The sequence below is a fragment of the Mya arenaria genome, chromosome 4 (assembly GCF_026914265.1).
Source record: "Mya arenaria isolate MELC-2E11 chromosome 4, ASM2691426v1".
Lineage (NCBI taxonomy): Eukaryota > Metazoa > Mollusca > Bivalvia > Myida > Myidae > Mya > Mya arenaria.
In genome coordinates, this window is record NC_069125.1 from 43,043,210 (window position 1) to 43,065,083 (window position 21,874).

The 21,874-nt window shown below is 39.8% G+C and overlaps 3 protein-coding genes across 4 annotated transcripts; 2 read left to right on the forward strand and 1 right to left on the reverse strand.

Annotated features, from left to right (window-relative positions):
• Positions 1-1,918: 1,918 nt before the first annotated feature.
• LOC128231699 (fructose-bisphosphate aldolase-like) lies at positions 1,919-12,150 on the forward strand. 2 transcript variants are annotated; one of them, XM_052944796.1, is made up of 9 exons: positions 1,919-2,013; positions 2,580-2,706; positions 2,980-3,158; positions 3,457-3,547; positions 4,048-4,208; positions 4,620-4,703; positions 8,926-9,100; positions 9,422-9,624; positions 11,871-12,150. In XM_052944796.1, the coding sequence occupies exons 2-9, from the start codon at positions 2,595-2,597 to the stop codon at positions 11,961-11,963; spliced, it is 1,098 nt and encodes a 365-aa protein (XP_052800756.1). In that variant the 5' UTR covers positions 1,919-2,013; positions 2,580-2,594; the 3' UTR covers positions 11,964-12,150. The 2 variants fall into 2 exon arrangements, with proteins under 2 accessions (XP_052800756.1, XP_052800755.1); XM_052944795.1 differs by having other exon boundaries at positions 1,940-2,013; positions 2,584-2,706.
• A 289-nt stretch (positions 12,151-12,439) lies between these two features.
• LOC128232779 (cysteine and tyrosine-rich protein 1-like) lies at positions 12,440-20,413 on the forward strand. Its single transcript, XM_052946507.1, has 4 exons — positions 12,440-12,791; positions 14,099-14,201; positions 14,808-14,953; positions 19,801-20,413. Exons 1-4 carry the CDS (start codon positions 12,725-12,727, stop codon positions 20,160-20,162), a joined length of 678 nt encoding a protein of 225 aa, XP_052802467.1. The 5' UTR covers positions 12,440-12,724; the 3' UTR covers positions 20,163-20,413.
• Positions 20,414-20,572: 159 nt separating this feature from the next.
• On the reverse strand, positions 20,573-21,652 carry LOC128230819 (zinc finger protein 383-like). The gene has a single exon (XM_052943260.1). It carries the CDS (start codon positions 21,650-21,652, stop codon positions 20,573-20,575), a length of 1,080 nt encoding a protein of 359 aa, XP_052799220.1.
• Between the last annotated feature and the right edge of the window lie 222 nt (positions 21,653-21,874).

Below are 21,874 nucleotides of genomic sequence, written 5' to 3' on the forward strand. Positions count from 1 at the left end.
TTGTTACCAATCTGTTGTTGGTATTCATACAACGCTCACATTGTCATTGTAGCCATGTAAGGTCGTCTAGCAGGGTTACAACAAGATACCTTATGACACATTAAGTAATAGTTAGATGACCTGAAGTAAATTCTTAATGAATAAGAACGGGCAGATTGAGCGTAGCAAAAGAGCCCTACTTATTCATATAGAAATAACTTTAGGTCATCTTACTGACTTAGAATACAACCTCATTGGCTGACACACTGACAAAACAAATCTGACGCAGGGAGGCTGTTTCGTTTGATTGACAGTATGCGAACATTTAAACACACGCCGTGTAAAGGTGAATTTCTTAATGATTAAGTCTGTAGTCTTTAGCCTATCTGCAATTTCAGTGGCTGAAAATGTAGGTTGTATTCTAAAGATGGTCTGGCGATGGAAATGCGACCGAAAAAATGAACGTGGTTATGGCATGTGTTAGTCTAAAATAATAGACGTGTTATAAGGGATTCTTCTAATCCCTAATTTGCCATATCAAAAATTGTACAAAAATCGTCAACGTACAATTATTTGGACTTTGATATGCATTTGTCGCAAGACAGTTTTGGGTAGCCGAGCATTGTCAGGGGTGGGGGCCGTTTTTCACGCGATCAGGTCGTGGTTCACTCATGGGATGCGCGCGCAACAGCCGTGCGATTGTCACACAACAGTCATGGTTCACTTATGGGATGCGCGCGCGACTAACGCAAAACAATCGTGGGTCACTAGTAGGAGGCTTGCGCGTTCGTCTCCCGATAATAAAATGAGTACTGATCTGTTGCTTGCCATTTGCTCTCGAGATTTTTTGGTGAAAACATAGAAGTTCTGCTCGACTATTTAACATTTGTCTCTTTTTTATTCAACTTTTCGCAAATTTAATCATTTTTTTTATATCTAGGATGCGCCCTAAAAAGAAAACGTAAAGGAAAAGCTAGTAACAATTGCTTGTTTGTCACGGTGGAATTACCATTGTCTCAATAGCCATGTCATCGAGGTTTTATTTCTAAGAGTTCACTTGCCCGAGCTATAATCATTCTCCTCAAAAAACGCAAATGTGTTGCAAGACTAACGCAAGACAGACATGCAATGTTGTGCGAGCCACTTAGGAAATACAATGTTCGTGTAACTGTCTCACGACTGTCCTGTGACAACAGTCGTTAGACAGTCGCGTGGCAGTCGTAAGATCTTTCGACTGAAATTTAAAAAAAAACAAAAAACGTACGTGCCCAAGTTTGACTCACGCCGACAAGTGGATGCCACGATGCTGAAAAATTCGTAGGAATGTCTTTCGACGACCCGAACAAACGTCTGAATCTGATTAAAACTAAAGAACACGTGAGAAAGGCGCTGAATGAACCTACGACAATGATAAAGAGTTCCCTCCCTTAATAATGATTAAGTTCCTCAAATTCTACCGCGACAAATACCGTACACTCCCTTGTGCCCTGGGCATAATGATTTTCGATGACTAGCTGGTTGGTTCGGATAACGTTGTTCATCATTATGGGTTTCATACGTCTGGTCATATGTAGGACCTCGCATCTAAATTGTTCAAGTTCACGAGCCACTCTATCCACTCTTGCTAAGGGCTCCCGTCTGGTATAGAATAGGACTTAACAAAATGCTTATAATACACAGGTATGTAGAAACAGATCGAGCCGGTTGAGCAGCGCCACACCACTCTTTGGGCCACGTTTTTTCTTTCAATACCGCAGTGCCGGTCTGGAATATTCATCAGTTGTTTTAAAACTGCTGCCAAACGTCTTGTGTGCATATATACATGTAGGAGATCTGAGTCGTATGAATTCGTTTGTAAAAACATGCTAAAATATGAAGGGGTATAAAACTATGTATATAGTTCAAATTATTAAATTATTATCAGGTTTATCAGAACGTTAGCTGTTCTTACCAGATAACTATCATTATCATGGTCCATAATGCTGACACATGTATATCAAGCGTGTGCGTTACATTTTGGTTTAACATATTAAGGTAACGTGTTTTTGTTCCTTTCATTATTTCAATTAGTGTCTATATTGTAAGCATTTGCAAAATCTTTTCAATAACGCTCAATGTGTAAGTAAATTAAAGATTTAATGATGATGCCTTAAATACTAAGAGTTCAGACAGCATTTTTCTGATCTACAAAGAAATTCATTTGATATTGGACTTTTTTTATATTCCTGTCTGCTTATGGGTCTGTCCGCGTGTTTCTGTCTGTCTACTTGTCAGTCTTTCTGTCTCTGTCTGTGTGTGTCGGCATGTTGATATGTGTGCGTACGTGCGCGCGTGCGCTCGTCTTTCAGCCAGTCCGTCCGATCTCCTGTCTGTCTGCATTCTTTTGATGCATTCATCGTTCTGCTTCCCTCCACATTTATTGCATATTATAAAGCTTATTTAACAAAAAACACTGACGATCATCATAAACATCGATTTACTTTAAACACACCGAGAACCTGATTTACACATGTATTCTGCTGGAACATAAATAGCCACAACTTGTTAAATATAAATATTACAATGAACTAAATGGCATTTCAACATACCATGTGTCCCAGATAGACGTTAACACAATGCAAACATCTGTTCCGTACCTGACGGCGGACCAGGAGGCAGACTTGCGGGAGACGGCCAAGCGCCTCGTGGCACCGGGAAGGGGTATTCTCGCCGCCGACGAACCACCAGGTGGGGTACTTCTTGAAAAAGGAGATTGAGAAATGCTTAAGTGACAAATTAAGTGACAAACGATCGATTATTCATTTTATTAGCGATACTAGTTCTTGAATACATATCAGTTCAACAGATGTAGATTATAGAAGCTATACACGTGGTGAGGGCAACGATGATGGGAAACAGGGATCGATGAATATAGAACTTTATAAGGCAATGCAAAACTATTTTTTTCAGTATTTGTGCAATAATTCAAGCATGCATATGTATACATAGTAACTTTTCCAGAGACGATGGCACAGCGGTTCGCGGGAGCTGATATCAAAATTGAAAACACAGAGGAGGTCCGCCGGAAGTACCGTGAGCTACTCTTCACCACGGAGGGTGTGCAGGAATACATTAGCGGCGTCATATTCCACCATGAGACATTCCAGCAGAAATCTAAGGATGGCATCCCATTCCCGAAGGCAATAACTTACTGCTTTCTTTATAAAATTGTGTTATATTATGATGGCAGACTAATATAATTAGTAACTCGGCCTAATAGACTAAAGTTATATATTGACTTATATGATGTATAGACCTAAATAATACATAGACTAATATGATATAAATATTCGGCCAAACTCGGCCTGTTGATTTTGGCTAATTCAAACCTCCTCGCTAACAACCCTGACGTTTATACTATATGTTGTGTGTATAAACGCCGAGGAAAATGTTCACAATTTACTTCATGTAATTTATATTTTATTTACCTTCAAACAGCTGCTGTCGGACCGAGGGATTATTCCAGGGATCAAGACTGACAGAGGAATGGTCCCACTGGCGGGCACGGATGGGGAAACCACCACACAAGGTAACTCAGTTGTCCATGCATTGTTTCCTTTCTAATAATTTTCTGGGAGAAATTAATATATATTGAGATTTTGTGAATTGGAAATATTTGTAGTAAAATGAAATATTGATTCCCAGAAATTAATATATTTTGAGATTTTGTGAATTGGAAATATTTGTAGTAAAATGAAATATTGATGCCCAGAAATTAATATATTTTGAGATTTTGTGAATTGGAAATATTTGTAGTAGATTGAAATATTGATGCCTATATATATATATATATATATATATATATATATATATATATATATATATATATATATATATATATATATATTAAAAGTCGAAAAAACCAGCAAAGATTAAAAAAATCAATGTAAACGCATTTCTTTTCCGGGCATAAGTAGGGAATGTGGTTATTAAGCACTATGATATTAGCCACGTCAAATCTTAGTAGCCATTTTGTACTTAAAATAACATACATATACATCAGTAATGCTTTTATCAATACGACACAAGGTCTGGATGACCTGGGCGAGCGATGTGCCGAGTACCGGAAGGGTGGCGCAAGGTTCGTCAAGTGGCGGTGCGCCCTGAAGATCGGTCTGCAGACGCCCACCTATCTTGCCATGATGGAGAACGCCAACGTCCTCGCCAGATACGCTTCCATCAGTCAGCAGGTGCCCGAAAAAAGTGATATTTTTTGCTCGTCCCTTATCGAAGTCAAATGTCGGGTTATTTGACAGCCATGATATCGTCGTCGGCGTCGGCAAACAACTTTTTATCACGTCCATAACTCGTGCAAGATATTCAATTGAAACTTGGTACACGTGTTCACAGAGACAATACGCACAGGCCCAGCAAGATACATAATTTGGTGTTAATTATTTTTTAGTTATGCCCGTTGCTTGAAAGAAATAGAAAAAGGACGAGCGTTGACGATTGATCCAAGGCGATTTTATATTATTGGAACAATTGTGATGAGTTTTTCGGCCAGTTAATGATTATCAGATCTTAGAACGCTTTTTGAGTTTTTCTAACAGTGTATGTTATGTCTGCTTGCTATATGTATTCTCTCTTTCCCTGTATAGAACGGACTCGTGCCAATAGTGGAGCCGGAAGTCCTGTACAACGGTGATCATGACCTTCAGACGTGTCAAAAGGTCACGGAACAGGTAACGGCCGCCAAAGAGCCTGATAATAATATGTGATGTGTGCCACTGGCTGTTACACTTACATATCGTGTTGATTTGGGCTTATTCTTTTGTATTTTACAGAAACAAATACCGGCTCAAAAATTAATGGCGATTTACACGAACACCGTGATGTAGTTTTCTAATTCAGTATTGTGATCGAAAAAATGTCAATAAAAAAGAAGCTCATGAGAATACAGATTTTCTTGAAATTCAGTTAAGAATGGAAACTGTCGATTTATTACGTATCATTTATGATTATGATTTTCTTTAATTGATAATGTACCCTCGCATATTCCTCTCCATGTGTTATTATTCATGTACTCCTCTCAAAGTGCTAGCGTGCAGTTCTCCTCTCAATGTGCAAGCGTACATTTACTCAGCTCCAGGTGCTAGCCGTCATTTACCCCTTCTCTTGCTAGTGTTGATGTACCCTTCCCCAGATGCTAACGTTCATGTACTCCTCTCTAGGTGCTAGCGTGTAGTTCTCCTCTCAATGTGCAAGCGTACATTTACTCAGCTCCAGGTGCTAGCCGTCATTTACCCCTTCTCTTGCTAGTGTTGATGTACCCTTCCCCAGATGCTAACGTTCATGTACTCCTTTCTAGGTGCTAGTTTTTATGTACTCCTCTCCGAATGCTAGCGTCGATGTACTCATCACCAGTGCTAGCCTCCATGTACTCCTCTCAAGGTGTTTGCGTCCATGTAGCCATCTCCGTTGCTAGCGTCATGTCCTCCTCCCTATGTGCCAGTATTCATCTCAAGGTGCTTGCTTTTATGCACTCCTCTCAAGCAGCTAGCGTGCATGTAATCCTCCCAACGTGCTAGCGTTCATTTGACCCTCTTCGAGTACTAGCGTTCATTTACTCTCCTCAAGCAGCTAGCGTGCATGTACTCCTCTCAATGTGCTAGCGTTCATTTAACCCTCCTCGGGTACTAGTGTCCATGTACTCCTCTCCACGTGCTAGCGTTTATTTAACCCTCTTCGGGTACTAGTGTTCATGTACTCCCCTCCACGTGCTATCGTTTATTTAACCCTCTTCGGGTACTAGTGTTCATGTACTCCCCTCCACGTGCTAGCGTTTATTTAACTCTCTTCGGGTACTAGTGTTCATGTACTCCTCTCCACGTCCTAGCGTTCATTTAACTCTCTTCGGGTACTAGTGTTCATGTACTCCTCTCCACGTCCTAGCGTTTATTTAACCCTCTTCGGGTACTAGTGTTCATGTACTCCTCTCCACGTCCTAGCGTTCATTTAACCCTCTTTGGGTACTAGTGTTCATGTACTCCTCTCCACGTCCTAGCGTTCATTTAACCCTCTTCGGGTACTAGTGTTCATGTACTCCTCTCCATGTCCTAGCGTTCATTTAACCCTCTTCGGGTACTAGTGTCCGTGTACTCCTCTCCATGTCCTAGCGTTCATTTAACCCTCTTCGGGTACTAGTGTCCGTGTACTCCTCTCCATGTCCTAGCGTTCATTTAACCCTCTTCGGGTACTAGTGTTCATGTACTCCTCTCCACGTTCTAGCGTTCATTTAACCCTCCTCGGGTACTAGTGTCCGTGTACTCCCTTCAAAAAGCTAGGGTGCATGTACTCCTCTCCACATGCTAGCGTTCAACTAAAACCCTCCTCGGGAACTAGTGGTCATGTACTCCCTTCAAACAGCTAGCGTGCATGTACTCCTCTCCACGTGCTAGCGTTCATTTAACCCTTTTCGGGTGCTAGTGTTCGTGTACTCCTCTCCACGTGCTAGCGTTCATTTAAACCTCTTCGGGTAATAGTGTTTATATACTCCTCTCCACGTGCTAGCGTTCATTTAACCCTCTTCGGGTACAAGTATTCGTGTACTCCCTTTAAGAAGCTAGGGATTATGTACCCCTCTCCGGTTGATAGCGTCTACGTACTCCTCTCCATGTGTAAGCGTTCATGAACTCTTTTCAGGTGCTAGCGGTATAAACTATACCCCGGTTGCTAGCGTTCATGTACTCATCTCCATGTGCTCGCGATATATAGTACTCCCCGGTTGCTAGCATTCATGTACACCTCTCCATGTGCTAGCGTTCATTTAACCCTCTTCGGGTACAAGTGTCCATGTACTCCTCTCCACGTGCTAGCGTTTATTTAACCCTCTTCGGGTACTAGTGTTCATGTACTCCTCTCCATGTGCTAGCGTTTATTTAACCCTCTTCGGGTACAAGTGTCCATGTACTCCTCTCCACATGCTAGCGTTTATTTAACCCTCTTCGGATACTAGTGTTCATGTACTCCTCTCCACGTGCTAGCGTTTATTTAACCCTCTTCGGGTACTAGTGTTCATGTTCTCCTCTTCAAGTGCTAGCGTTCATTTAGCCCTCTTTGGGTACTAGTGTTCATGCACTCCTCTCCGAGTGCTAGCGTTCATTTAACCCTCTTTGGGTACTAGTGTTCATGTACTCCCTTCAAGCATCTAGCGTGCATGTACTCCTCCCCATGTGTAAGCGTTCATTTAACCCTCTTCGTGTACTAGCGTTCATGTACTCCTCTCAAGCAGCTAGCGTGCATGTACTCCTCTCCGCGTGCTAGTGTTCATTTAACCCTCGTCTGGTACTAGTGTTCATGTACTTTCTTCAAACAACTAGCGTACATGTACTCCTCTCCACGTGCTAGCGTTCATTTAACCCTCTTCGTGTACTAGCGTTCATGTACTCCCCTCAAGCAGCTAGCGTGCATGTACTCCTCGACGCGTGCTAGTGTTCATTTAAACCTTTTCGGGTACTAGGGTTCATATACTCCCTTCAAACAACTAGCGTACATGTACTCCTCTCCACGTGCGAGCGTTCATTTAACCCACTTCGTGTACTAGCGTTCATGTATTCCCATCAAGCAGCTAGCGTGCATGTACTCCTCTCCGCGTGCTAGCGTTTATTTAATCCTCTTCGGGTTCTAGCGTTTATGTACTCCCCTCAAGCAGCTAGTGTGCATGTACTCCTCTCCACGTGCTAGCGTTTATTTAACCCTCTTCGGGAACTAGTGTTCATGCACTCCTCTCCACGTCCTAGCGTTCATTTAACCCTCTTCGGGTACTTGTGTTCGTGTACTCCTCTGCACGTGCTAGCGTTCATTTAACCCTCTTCGGGTACTATTGTTCATTTACTCCTCTCCACGTGCTAGCGTTTATTTAACCCACTTCGGGTACTAGTGTATATGTACTCCTCTCCACGTGCTAGCGTTCATTTAACCCTCTTCGGGTACAAGTGTTCATGCACTCCTCTCCACGTGCTAGCGTTTATTTAACCCTCTTTGGGTACTAGTGTTCATGTACCCCTCTCCACATGCTAGCGTTTATTTAACCCTCTTCGGGTAGTAGTATTCATGTACTCCTCTCAACGTCCTAGCGTTCACTTAACCCTCTTCGGGTACTAGTTTTCGTGAACTCCTCTCCACGTCCTAGCGTTCATTTAACCCTCTTCGGGTACTAGTGTTCATGTACTCCCTTCAAACAGCTAGCGTGCATGTACTCCTCTCCACGTGCTAGCGTTCATTTAACCCTCTTCGGGTACTAGCGTTAATGTACTCCATTCAAGAATCTAGCGTGCATGTACTCCTCTCCACGTGCTAGCGTTCATTTCACCCTCTTCGGGTACTAGTGTTCATGTACTCCTCTCCACGTGCTAGCGTTCATTTAACCCTCTTCGGGTATTAGCGTTCATTTAAACCTCTTCGTGTTCTAGCGTTCGTTTAACCTTCTTCATGTACTAGCGTCCATGTACTCCTCTCAAGCAGCTAGCTTGCATGTACTCCTCTCCACGTGCTAGCGTTCATTTAACCCTCTTCTTGACTAGCGTTCGTGTACTCCCTTTAAGCAGCTAGCGATTATGTACCCCTCTCCGGGTGCTAGCGTTTACGTCTCCTCTCCGTGTGTAAGCGTTGATGAACTCCTTTCAGGTGCTAGCGATATATACTTATTCCCGGATGCTTGCGTTCATGTACTCCTCTCCATGTGCTAGCTTTTATGTACTTCTCTCCATGTGCTTGCTTTAATGTACTTCTCCGCAGGTGCTAGCTTTTATGTACTTCTCTGCATGTGCTAGCTTTTATGTACTTCTCTGCATGTGCTAGCTTTTATGTACTTCTCTGCATGTGCTAGCTTTTATATACTTCTCTCCATGTGCTAGCTTTTATGTACTTCTTTCCATGTGCTAGCTTTTATGTACTTCTCTGCAGGTGCTAGCGTTTACGTACAAGGCGCTCTCTGACCACCACGTGTTTCTCGAGGGGACGCTCCTTAAGCCCAACATGGTCACATCTGGTCGAAGCTTTGGGGCCAGAAGTTCTCCGCAAGATACGGCCAGGGCAACTGTAACCGCCTTTAGCAGGACAATCCCACCAGCAGTCCCTGGTATTATTTCTGCCTTGTTTTCCGAAATTTCGGGTATGATTTTGTCTATGAGTCATCGCTTTGTCCTTCCGATTGTCCATGTTTTTACTGCTACATTTAATGTGCTCACGGAACCGCTTTTGTCAGAGATATTTCTCAGCTATGCCATATATTTCAAATGCCTTAAAAAACAAATTGCAGGTTAAATAAAGTGCACGTATATCTTTGAACGACGTACCACGCGTAAGTAAGGCAAATCATGATCAGATTTTAAGGATATGTTGTTCAACACAAATAACCTTAACTTAATTCCATGATTCCTAAAAATAAATCTACTTTTAGGCATCGTGTTCTTGTCCGGGGGCCAGTCTGAGGCCGAGTCCACGTTGAACCTAAACGCAATCAACACATGCACGGCGGCACCCAAGCCATGGGCTCTCTCATTCTCATTCGGGCGCGCCCTGCAAGCCAGCGTTCTCAAGGCATGGCAGGGCGACGATAAGAACATCGACCTTGCACAGAAACAGTTTCTTGTTAGGGCGAAGGTAAGGTTTCGGAATACTTATATCACACGCAAAAAACAACATAAGTTGTTCATGTATTATGATAAAGATGTTGAAGTGAGAGTGTGGCAGAGCTGTCCGTACTACCAGAGGTACTTTCTCGTTGCCTTAACATGAACACAACTCAGCTCACGGAAACTCTCGAGCGCGATTCCTGCTGTTATTTTACAAGCTATTCTTAATAGTATACACATATATCAATTATGCTTTTAAATAAAAAAGTTATGCAAATAATGAAAAAATCAAGTTTTATTTAGTGGCTAACTACCTGGTTAAGACAGATCATAAATCATCCAGTGGCTAACTACTCAGTAGATCAGTAGAGAGAGAACTTGTCTCATTCAGTGGCTAACTACCCAGTTAGGAAAGTTTAGAAAGACTACGTTTCATCCAGTGGCCTACTACTTAGTTAAGTCAAAACACGCTTCATCCAGTGGCTACCTACCCAGTTCAGAAAGAACACGCTTTATCCAGTGGCCAACTACCCAGTTAAGAAAGAACACGCTTCATCCAGTGGCTAACTACCCAGTTAAGAAAGAACACGATTCATCCAGTGGCCAACTACCCAGTTAAGAAAGAACACGTTTCATCCAGTGGCTAACTACCCAGTTAAGAAAGAACACGTTTCATCCAGTGGTTAACTACCCAGTTAAGAAAGAACACGCTTCATCCAGTGGCTACCTACCCAGTTCAGAAAGAACACGCTTCATCCAGTGGCTAACTACCCAGTTAAGAAAGAACACGATTCATCCAGTGGCTAACTACCCAGTTAAGAAAGAACACGATTCATCCAGTGGCTAACTACCCAGTTAAGAAAGAACACGTTTCATCCAGTGGCTAACTACCCTGTTAAGAAAGAACACGATTCATCCAGTGGCTAACTACCCAGTTAAGAAAGAACACGTTTCATCTAGTGGCTAACTACCCAGTTAAGAAATAACACGCTTCAATTAGTGGCTGAATACCTAGTTAACACAGAACACGATTCAACCAGTTGCTAACTACCCAGTTAAGAAGGAACACAATTCATCCAGTGGCTAACTACCCAGTTAAGAAATAACACGCTTCAATCAGTGGCTAACCACCCAGTTAAGAAAGAACACGTTTCATCCAGTGGCTAACTACCCGTTTCTTCCAGTGGCTAACTACCCAGTTAAGAAGGAGCACGTTTCATCCAGTGGCTAACTACCCAGTTAAAAAGGAGCACGTGTCATCCAGTGGCTAACTATCCAGTTAAGAAAGAACACTTTCAATCAGTGGCTAACTACCCAGTTAAGAAAGAACACGTTTCATCCAATGGCTAACTACCCGTTTCTTCCAGTGGCTAACTACCCAGTTAAGAAGGAGCACGTTTTATCCAGTGGCTAACTACCCAGTTAAGAAGGAGCACGTTTCATCCAGTGGCTAACTACCTGTTTCTTCCAGTGGCTAACTACCCAGTTAAGAAGGAGCACGTTTTATCCAGTGGCTAACTACCCAGTTAAGGAGGAGCACATTTCTTCCAGTGGCTAACTACCCAGTTAAGAAAGAACACGCTTCAATTAGCGGCTTAATACCCAGTTAAGAAAAAACACGCTTCAATTAGTTGCTGAATATCCAGTTAAGAAAGAAGGCGATTCATTTAGTGGCTGAATACCCAGTTAAGAAAGAACACGTTTCAATTAGTGGCTGAATACCCAGTTAAGAAAGAACACGCTTCAATTAGTGGCTGAATACCCAGTTAACACAGAACACGTTCATCCGGTGGCTAATTAACCAGTTAAGAAAGAACACGTTTCTTCCAGTGAGTGGCTATCTAGAAAAAGCCAATATTTCATCCAGTGGTAACTACAAAGTCAATAAAGAACACGCTACAACCAGTGGCTAAGTACTGGTTTAAACAAAACAAAACTCCCCAGTTTAAAAAGAACACGTTTTATCATGTAGCTTTGAATTTGAAAAAAAAAACACCCAGTAAAACAAACAACATGTCCCATCTAATGGCTTTAAACTTTGTTACTTCCTTGTTTAAAAAAGCACACACAAAAAAAACTCGTTTTATCTATTGCATTTTATATTTTGAAATAACTATCCAGTTAAGGAAAAAGCAAACACTTTTCATCTAGTGACTTTGGGCTTAAAATTTCTTTTCAGCCTATCGCTTCCTTCAATGTACAATGTGTTTACATACAATTTCGGTTAAATGTTTAGCTTTCCGGTTCTGTTATTTTCTCTTTCTGTTGTTTCAGGCGAACGGGCTCGCGACCCTGGGGCAATATGACGAGAAGGAGGCTGCAGCTGCAGACGAAAACTCACTCTTTGTGGAGAAAAATGAATATTGAAGACACTTAAAAATATACTCCTTATATATACATGTATATACGTTTCCAACAAACATATAATAATTGCCGATGGCCTTATACAGCTAGTGTTTGTTTGTTTTCCAGTAAGATCTAATAACTATAACTTGTATGCAACTATATGGTGTTCATGGGCGATTCAATTGAATAAAACATCAGCGGAACATAAGTTCAGCCACGAGTGTTCATATATGTATCGCATGCTGAACCCTGTTTTCGGATTAATATAACCACCACGTATTATTCAGTATTACACTATGTGTAATATAATAATATTACTCCGCATTTAAACAATTTAATTGGAAACAATAATTGCTTAATTGGTAATATTCCAGCAACTCATAGCTTTATCTCTCATTTTGAAATAATGCTAAAGAATTATCTGATCCTATAATATATATAGTTCATAATGTATCTGCTCCGGGCAAACTTTTGAGGAGGAACACAGTCATACTCTTACTAGTAACATACAACATGGAGGTAAAGACCGATTGCTAGTATTTGACCTGTTTCAAAATTCCAAAGTACTTTGTCAGACTAAGTCCAGTGGTGAAATAATCAAAGCAACGAAGGTATTTGATAACTCTACGTTTCGCAATATAAATGTAACGTGCCCGTGGAATGTAGATACCCATATATCTCTAGTCAACGAGCCCAAACCGATGAATAGCGCAAGTAGTTTGTAAATATCACTGGTGATAACAACTACAATAAATTACAGTACATTGCAGTTTTCGATTTTTATGGTGGACAATTTAATAGAAACTAGAATGATACAGTTTATTGTGTTGCTTGGTTTATTCTGCCTCGGTATGTTGAATATTTTTTATATTGTTTTTTTTGTTTGTTTGTTTTGTTTTCTGTTTGTTTTGTTTTGAGCATGTTCGATGTATAGGACGTTTAAAGAGTGGCAAAAATTACCATATATTAAAGGGGCTGTACCCCGTATGATAAAATAGCGAAAAAAAGAGAAAATTGTCGAAAACTGACATAAACTTGGCATCGATGTGTACAATGCATTGGAACTTACTAACTGAAGTACCACATTGTTTACAATTTATTTAAGTTTAGCAGTTTTTTTCGTATTTTTCCATTAAAAAGATTACTGGGTATGTCTACCAGGTAGAATTCATTCCTTATGCGTGATTGGCTAGTTGATGTTATCATGTGATATTACCGAGGTAGGTGTATAGCTTAATTATGTCACCCAATTGGAGTAAGCCGTTGTAGCTCAGTGGATACGACGCTGGGCTGCAATTTTGGCGACATGGGTTCGAACCCCGTCTCCAACACAATTTATTTTTTACATTTTGGTACTTTATTACAATTATGATATCAAAGCGTAACACATTCTATTAGATAATTGTCCTGGGATTCGTTACAGAAAAAAACTTTTTTGGTGCCAATCTGGTGTACAGTCCCTTTAAGTTAATATATCAGTCGTCTATGACAGGTTAGTGAGTATAATGAGGGACTTGAATTCGCACCCTTGTGAGCCGGCTAGCATCAGCTCTCTAACGCTGGGCCATTGTCACAGACCACAGTCAGTGGCAAGTCAGGGAAACTTATTACACAGTATCGAATTTCTGAGAACTTCCGTGGTAATCAATTTATTAATTTTACCTTTCATTGCCCATATCCCTTTATGTATTGTTTTTGCGTGCAATAAATAATTATACTTTCTGTCCCGATACTTGTAAATAAGAAAGAATTGGATGTCACGTCCAAAAAAGGCAAGAGACGATGATTTACCATTTATCTGTGCTTATTCACCAAATTGAGTGGTATTTTTTCTTATTTATCAATTTATAGCTATTGTCAGGTAGTTCATTTGGGTTTTTGAATATATTTTACACAAGTAAAAATGCAGAAATACAGAAAAATCGACAAAAGCGTGCTGTAAATCTTCAGCGATTGGGCCAGGAATCTATATCGACCGGCGATTTAACGAATTCATTTGAGCGATTTTCAATCAGCATGGAAATCACAGACAAGCCGCTCATATGTTTCAGTGCGTTTTCTTATACTTATTAAATTGACCAAATTCGCTGATTGAAATCACTTTAATCAAGTTCTTATTATAACGTCGATATAACGCCACCTTCTCCATGATTCAGGCGGGGCTTATGAGGTGTGTTCCACCTCCAACTTTGGGTACAACCAATACTACACCTACTGTGAAGGAAACACCTACTGCTGCCATGACGACACAGAATGCTGGTATACTCTTCTCTCTAGTTTTATATTTGCCTAAATAACTACACTATTATTTTGAAACTGAGTCACCGTGAATAATTTCAAAAATAGTTCAGTTGGTATTCACATTAAGCAGTTAAAATAACAAATATGTGAACTTTACTAGAGACCCAATATTATTGTGTAATCATCTGAAAAGGTTTTGTGCTTAAAAAAATACAACTTACCGAAAATAATATGACGAAAAATCGTTTTATCGGTTTCAAAACTTTCAAAATATTTGTAAGTCATTGACGTCGGATTTCAATTGAAAACAAGAGCAAATAGAAAAAACTGTAATAACTATACGAACATGTATGGTGTAGTCTCGGCCATTTATTCTATATATCAGTTATAAGCAAACATACCATTCAAACGATATCAGAGCTGTATGACTTCACCTGACAAAACATTTCAATGTAAGGTTAATGGAGCTATCAGAACGGGAACTGTTTTAATTCTTTCTGAGTTATATCTCTTGGACGGCGTGCTAGATGTCGTTGTCATCATCGGCTTGGTTTTCGCTATGTTTGAGTGGGTCCACTATGGATACAAGATAACTATTTCATTTTTTATTTTATTCTATAAAAGCAAAAGTTTGACTGGCGGGCAGATTGCTGGGATCGTGGTTGGTATAGGCTTCCTGATCAGTCTGTGTGTGGGTTGTGTCGTCTGCTGCTGCCGCAAAAACAGGCGACAACCGCCAGCCACCATGGGGATGCAAGCTTCGCCTAGTGGTAAAACATTTTCGGTTACAATGGTAATTGTTGAGCCTTTTTTTTACAAAATAATTCGTCACACATGTGAGAAATTCGTGCGAATTGTTTTTGAAACTATCGAGTATCGAGCTGTTACTCTTCTTTGTTGTGTGGGAAAATTGTAAACTCGCGTAATAAATCATAGACTAAAGTATAATGTCGAATCCAATAATGTTTTACAAGATAGTCAGGCAGGCTTAAAAGCTGGGTTCTCGACATTAGATTACATGTTTGTTATTATCCATATAATTCAAAATTTGAACAAAAACAAAAAGAAGCTATTATTGATCTTAAACAAGCTTTTGACAGTCTGAAGAGTAGGGTTTTAGTTGAAACTAACCAATTCCTGTTAAAATGGCAAAAGTTACACTCTCATCAATCAATACACCGATAATGTATAATAATATTAAATCCTGTGTTACAGTTAATTCAGAATTCTAAAATATTTCACAAGTAATATAGGTGTAAGGCATGGGGAAAACCTGTCCCCACTATTGTTTTCCTCGTTTCTTAACGATTTGCACGAGTATATTACAAGTAAGACTATATACAGAAGTAAACGTATCACATATCTTGACCGTATTCAAGATTAGCAAAGCACTTTTGTATCTGATGATACGTGCCAGAGACTCCGAAAGGTTTACAAAATGCACTCAGTGTATTCACACAATACTGGATTCTTAAAAATTAATAGTAAATATAACGTGGTCGAACAAAAACCTTAGGGGTATTTTTCCGCTTTGAGACAGTGAAGATGATGAAGGGCGGTGGGTGGTCCACATACACAAAAAAATGAGCATCAGGTGTTTTGTCCGGGGAGGTTTTTTTACATACTTTCTTGTTGTTGTTCGCTCGCTGGTCATGATTGGTGATATATTAATATAAGACAATTTTAAGTTAAGTTTCAGCCCAGTTATTGGAAATCACTCTGGCCTACCATCCTAAGGCTTATTTTTACTGTCAGTTTCCGGGTGTACGCGAAGTTAACGGCATGGCGGCACGGTGACCAAGCGGCATGAAGTTGGGGGCTTAGCGACTTGCAGCCAATTACATAAAACTTTGATATGTGGTCCGCAGGTTACCTTTAGGCTAGATTTCATATTTAAATGATTTCATTGGTCAATAATCTTTTTGGATACATGTTGACCAATGAATAAACGTGTTGGCTAACTTTGACCAAACTTAAGTTAATCAGTTTTATACAATTGGCTGCTGGTGTCCTAGCGGCGCGAGGTTATAATAACAAATCATGCATTTTTTTCATGCAAAGATAAACGTTCTGTAACGATTATCAGCATTTTTCTTAAAAATTATCCCTAATGTTGCAAACCAAGTTTTTGGAGGTTTTAATCGAAAACTTTCAAAAGGAGGTCACAAAATGGACAATGGGAATTATATATTTTAATTTCAATCGGTTTTGAAAACGAAAAGTCGATCTAGGAGCCCAGTGGTCTAGTGGCCGAGCGGCGTAATTTTTAACGGCTAAAGATTGTTTATATTTTAAAGCATTTTTATTTGCGTTTCCTTCGAAAGCAATGATAAATAAAAGTTTTATATGCACAAATAAGTATCCTTTAGCAATTATCAGCATTTCCCTTTCAGATATATCATCCGCTTTGTTGTTTTGGTGTTAGACAGATCATTTCAATCAGATTTGAAAACAAAAAGCTGAACCAGCAGTCTTCGGGTGAAATAAACAAAAGTTTTAGGACACAAGGCTACTAGGCCGTCACAAATCTAGGCCGCTAACTTATCGCCGAAATGCCGACAGCTTAGATCAGCGAAAAATCAAAAGTCAACATCACTGGTGATGGCCGTCTATTTTATTTATTTATTTATTTATATATTACTAAACTTTACTAATTATTCTTTTGGGCGTACAATTATATTGCTATATGTAATTGTCTGCCCGTTCCATATAAAATAGTTTTAGCTAATGAGTCGGCGACGACTATATTTGATATTACTTTAGAAATATTCCAACTAAGGCCACACCAAATTAATGTTTAGTTCCTCGGATTTTTGCCAAAAAAAATGGGAGCGAGCGAGCGAAAAAAAAAATATATTTTTTTTGTCAGTTTTCATTAAAACCGAAGCGAGCGAAGAGTGAAAAATATATGTTTCCTTATCTTAAATATAAATAAGAAGGACTGTTCAAAATAATTGCCCTTAAACCCATTTTATTGCCATCTTGAACTGAACCTCTAATGGACATTGGGAAAATGTCGGAATACACACTATTTATTCATCCGTGTTTAGTACAAACAATATATGGATAAATCTAATTTCTTATATAATTAAAACGTACTTTAATATGACGATCATTCATAATAATAAATAACCCTGCTTTTAGTAAAAAGTTTGAAACGACTTATATAAATCTACCTGAATCAGTTTAACATCATATGCAACTGTATTTAGACATAACTTAGGGTTGATTTTGTATTTGTACAAAATGATCACTTACACAGGCATCATCAAACATCAGACTCCATTTAACATAGACTAAATTTTGTTTTTATTATCACATGAAATGCAATGACATGTGCTTATTAAAACAAAAAAAGGATATTTTTTAGAGTACTTTTTTTGGTTATTTAGATGTTTTTATGCGCCAGCCAATTGTATATGCCCCCTCCCCCCCAAGTCCGGAATAGCGGGGACTTTGACTTCCGGTCTCTCAAAACCCGGGTAAAATACCCGACCTGCAAGGACACACTGCTGGTAAAATCCCTGCCAAATGGCCCCGCAACCCCGAATACCTATGTGAGGCCCATTCCTGACTATTTTCAATATGAAGACAAAACCACATTCACTAGGCACAGCGGGGCCACCTGTAAGGTAAAAACACAGCCCATTGCCTCTGCTGTCCCCGGTATACCCCTGGAACAAGGGCGAGGGGTGGGCGGGGCAGTGGTTACAATTGACAAGTGCATTACAATCCCGGATTATGCTGCAAATAAAAACAAAATATAAGGTGATAAACTTACGCTTACTTATGTTGAGTTATATCCAGACCAGTGTTTATATCGCTATTTGTGAAAAGATACTTGTTCAAAACTGTTGTTTTGTCAGAATTTGATCAAAAATGAGCTTATACATCAATTTGGACCAAACAATGACTCATGTTCCATATCATCTTCAGCATCGTCGTAACGAGGTAAAATTTTGGTCCCTTGTATTATGACTTGAATAAAATAGTACAGTACTAAGTTGATCATTCCGATTTCCATTCAAAACGAGTCACTAATTACGCAATATAATCGCTACCAGTCTCAGATACACATGCTTTATTGCATAATGATTTCTTTAAATAATGATCCTTTAGTGCATGAGACGATCAACAATGACTTCCAGCATGCTCAAAACATATTTATTGTCAATAATAAGATTTAATTTCCAAATTTCGAGCCACTTTGTTTATACCGGAAGCCGCCATTTTGATTGAATTTATTGAAACCCATGCTAAACCGATCGAGATACAGTATAAAAACACTACGCATCGGTAACTTCCCTTTACAAAAATACGAAAACTAGCGTAGAAAAATTATACTTGATTATTTTTAGCCCTTTAATAAATTATAACCTGAAAAAAATCTGCTTGGCGATCAAAATGGAGGTGCGGGCGCACAAAAAAAATAAAAATATTTTTTTTACATTTTCAAAAAAATAGGAGCGGTAAATCCGAGGAACGAAATATCAATTTGGTGTGGCCTAAGGGACTAGTTCATAAATTGCAGAACAATGCTTTCAATAGATTCTACGTTTCATGATAGAATATAAAGTTTAGTATGTTTTATAAAACTTTACACTATAATTGTTAATGAAACCTTATATTACAATAGCCCTGCTTATCATTTTGAAATTTTTGATTTTTTAATACCAACTCAATCATAACAACTCGGCCATCTCCGGCAAGCTTCGAGATAGATACAGGCCGAGGTGTTCCGATTGATACCAACTTCCGCCCAAATAGATGAAAGTTACACGGTACTATTACAATGTCCTTTATGTTTGTAAACCTCCTACGCAGTAATCTCCCTTGGCTACAGCAAAAATGGCAAGTTTTGAAAAAAATACATTGAGCTTAATTGTTTGTTTTGAAAATGTCCTTTGAAAGAATGAACTACAGATAATTCCCTCTTAATGTATAGTATTTTTATCCCCGTTCTATTTACTCATATTTGTGAAATGTGTTACAAAACTTTATAAAATATATAAAGCAAGGAATTCACATAACATGCCGGTACAAATAAAAGGTGAATTTCATGCTATTGAAATCTATGTACATGTATTAGATTATTGACTCCATTTCTTTCGAAGAAACGTATGTATATTTTTGGTAAAATTTAGTTTTGACCGGAGGATTAGCTTGGAAAAAAACAAAATATCTATAATTCCGTGCTTAAACGTTTGTAACAATATTCTTAACTATAATGTCATTCGAACATATGTACACCCAACATTAAAAATATTATCATTGAAATAATAACCATTTTTGGTTATCTACATGCACGTTTTTCTTCTAATTTCATTGCACCGACTTGATGCTATAAAGAAATTCTTGTTTCTATTGTACGTGCAATGTAAACATTTAAACCCAACAAACAGCAAATATTTTCATTTTTCTCTTCAATGTTTTAGCACTTGACAGGTTGGTTTAAGCTTCACTAGGGGATACTTGTATTCGTGTGAAAATTAAGGCTGATCAGGGAAGTTGTGAGACTTAACATTCGCGAGTTCCATTAAAAGTACAAACGACATAATAAATTATACTGACTTTGTTAAAGTTGATATTGAATATGTGTCAACTGTTATTGTTGCAGCGCCTACAGTGAGTTACATAGCCAGCCCGGGAGGACAACCTCAGGTCAATTACGGCGCACCCCCGGGAGGACAGCCTCAGGTAAATTACGGCGCACCCCCGACGTACTCTCAGGCAGCGTACAGTACGGGACCTTACCCCCAATACCCCGCTCCGTACGCTCATGCACCGACCAGCGAAGCGCCTAGTCAAAACGGCCAATATCCAACCGGTCATGCATACAATGCCCAATCTCAGTACGTTGGTGAACATCAAAGTACCAATGAAACCTCAACGAGTCAACCGTCAGGCCAGAGCACGAACAATTCGTATAGTAACGAAGGCTACACAAACCAGGCTGCTTTTACCTCCGAAAACAAGTGATCCAAAATAAATAACTGTTTGAGAGTTCCGCGATGCTATAGTATACAGAACAGTCTCAGTCTAGAAGTAGTTCATGTATATTCACGAAGTGAAACTGTTTGTGAGTTCTTGAAAACAATCTCAAAATAATAAGAAATGCATATTCATGCTAAACAGAAATCGAGAACGCTTTTGTGCTCCAAAGATTTCGAATATTTTGTTTTGTTTATAACTATGCATTTAAAACAAAAAATAAATGTTTTTTAACAATTTATTAAATCGTTTATAATTTGATATGTTTTGTTAACAATAAATACCCTGTAACTACATAACGCTAACAATATAACAACACTGTGGCTGTCAATATATTCTCCAGAAACAAGTTCATCAACATTTGACAGTCAATAAATCAAACAGCATCAAGTTCAAGGTCACATTTTGTGAGAACACATGTGCAGTTTCAACTGAATCTTCTGTGGGTACTTGTTTTCACATCCGGGAACCGTACATCGGAAGGGGTTTTCCCCGGTGTGCAGTCGCTCGTGCACCGCGCATGCGTATTTGCTGTTGAAATATTTTGCGCAGTATCCGCACTTGAAGCTGCGGTGATCGCGGTGGTAGCGGTAGTGCTGGGTGAGCGAGGATCGTTTTGAGAATTTCCGGTCGCAGATGGAGCACGTGAACGGCTTACTTCCGGAGTGGACGTTCATGTGATCTCGGAGGCGGCTGTTGGTGCTGAACTCCTTCTTGCAAATCTCGCAGAAGTAGCCGTCGTGCAGTCGCTGATGCTTCGTGAAGAAACAATGCGCCACCACTTTGTCGCAAAGGCTGCATTGGAAACGCTCATCGTTCAACCGGATGTGTCGTGTGACATAGCCGTGCTTGGAGAACAGCGACTTCCGGAGACCGCTTGGAGCGTCCTGGAGTTGGTGTATACGCTGATGGTTCTGTGCGTCTCGGCCGTCAACACATAGAGCATTACAGGCGTGACACCAAAACGTGTCTGCATCTTTTGAAGATCTGATGGATGGCTCGTTCTTTGGTTGTCTGGTAAACTGTCGGAAGTGTTGCACGAATGCCGGAGCCGGACTAAACGCACTGGTTATGATGGCCGGAGCGGAAGGTGTGTCAGCAGAAATACTTGGTGTGTCGCCGAGAAGAGCTTTGATAGAAAACGGATGATCATGTGTCACAAGCAGCTGTGGTGAAGGTTTCTTTAACTCCCTGTTGATGTGAACGCTGTCGTCGCTTAAACCAGACACGTATCCGCTGCTCTCGGTCACTGAAGAGTCCGATACCAAATCAGACCCGACACTCGGCGCATACCGACGGACGATAGGCGACGAGGAGGCAATATCAAGCGTCTCGCTGCGTAGATCTTCCTGGTTGACGAGAGGATCACATGTGTGATTCAAAAGCTTGTAGTTGGAGAGATCTAGGGGAAGGTTGCGAGCCTTCTGCTGCACCCTGTAAGCGGCGTTTATCATGATTTGTGACATCAGGGCCTCCATCTGCATAACACAATGAATTGTTATATAGTTTTGATAGTGAATGCAATATGTTTTATATGCTGGCCAAACGATTGTATACAGATAATGAAAACAATTAATATTCCTTTTACAAACCTCAGAATCATAGAACGCAGTCAAATTATAGTATAGTATTACAATATCATATTTCAGTTTTAATTCTAAGTGATATAATAGCGTATTGATTGTTACTTCCTTATTGTA

Coding starts and splice junctions, on each gene's coding strand:
- LOC128231699 (XM_052944796.1), top strand. CDS start 2,595: ATGCAAACATCTGTTCCGTACCTGACGGCGGACCAGGAGGCAGACTTG. Junction 3,548..4,047: donor TGGGGAAACCACCACACAAG/GTAACTCAGTTG, acceptor ATACGACACAAG/GTCTGGATGACCTGGGCGAG. Junction 4,209..4,619: donor ACGCTTCCATCAGTCAGCAG/GTGCCCGAAAAA, acceptor TTCCCTGTATAG/AACGGACTCGTGCCAATAGT.
- LOC128230819 (XM_052943260.1), bottom strand. CDS start 21,652: ATGGAGGCCCTGATGTCACAAATCATGATAAACGCCGCTTACAGGGTG.
- LOC128232779 (XM_052946507.1), top strand. CDS start 12,725: ATGGTGGACAATTTAATAGAAACTAGAATGATACAGTTTATTGTGTTG. Junction 12,792..14,098: donor GCTTGGTTTATTCTGCCTCG/GTATGTTGAATA, acceptor TCCATGATTCAG/GCGGGGCTTATGAGGTGTGT. Junction 14,954..19,800: donor GATGCAAGCTTCGCCTAGTG/GTAAAACATTTT, acceptor TTATTGTTGCAG/CGCCTACAGTGAGTTACATA.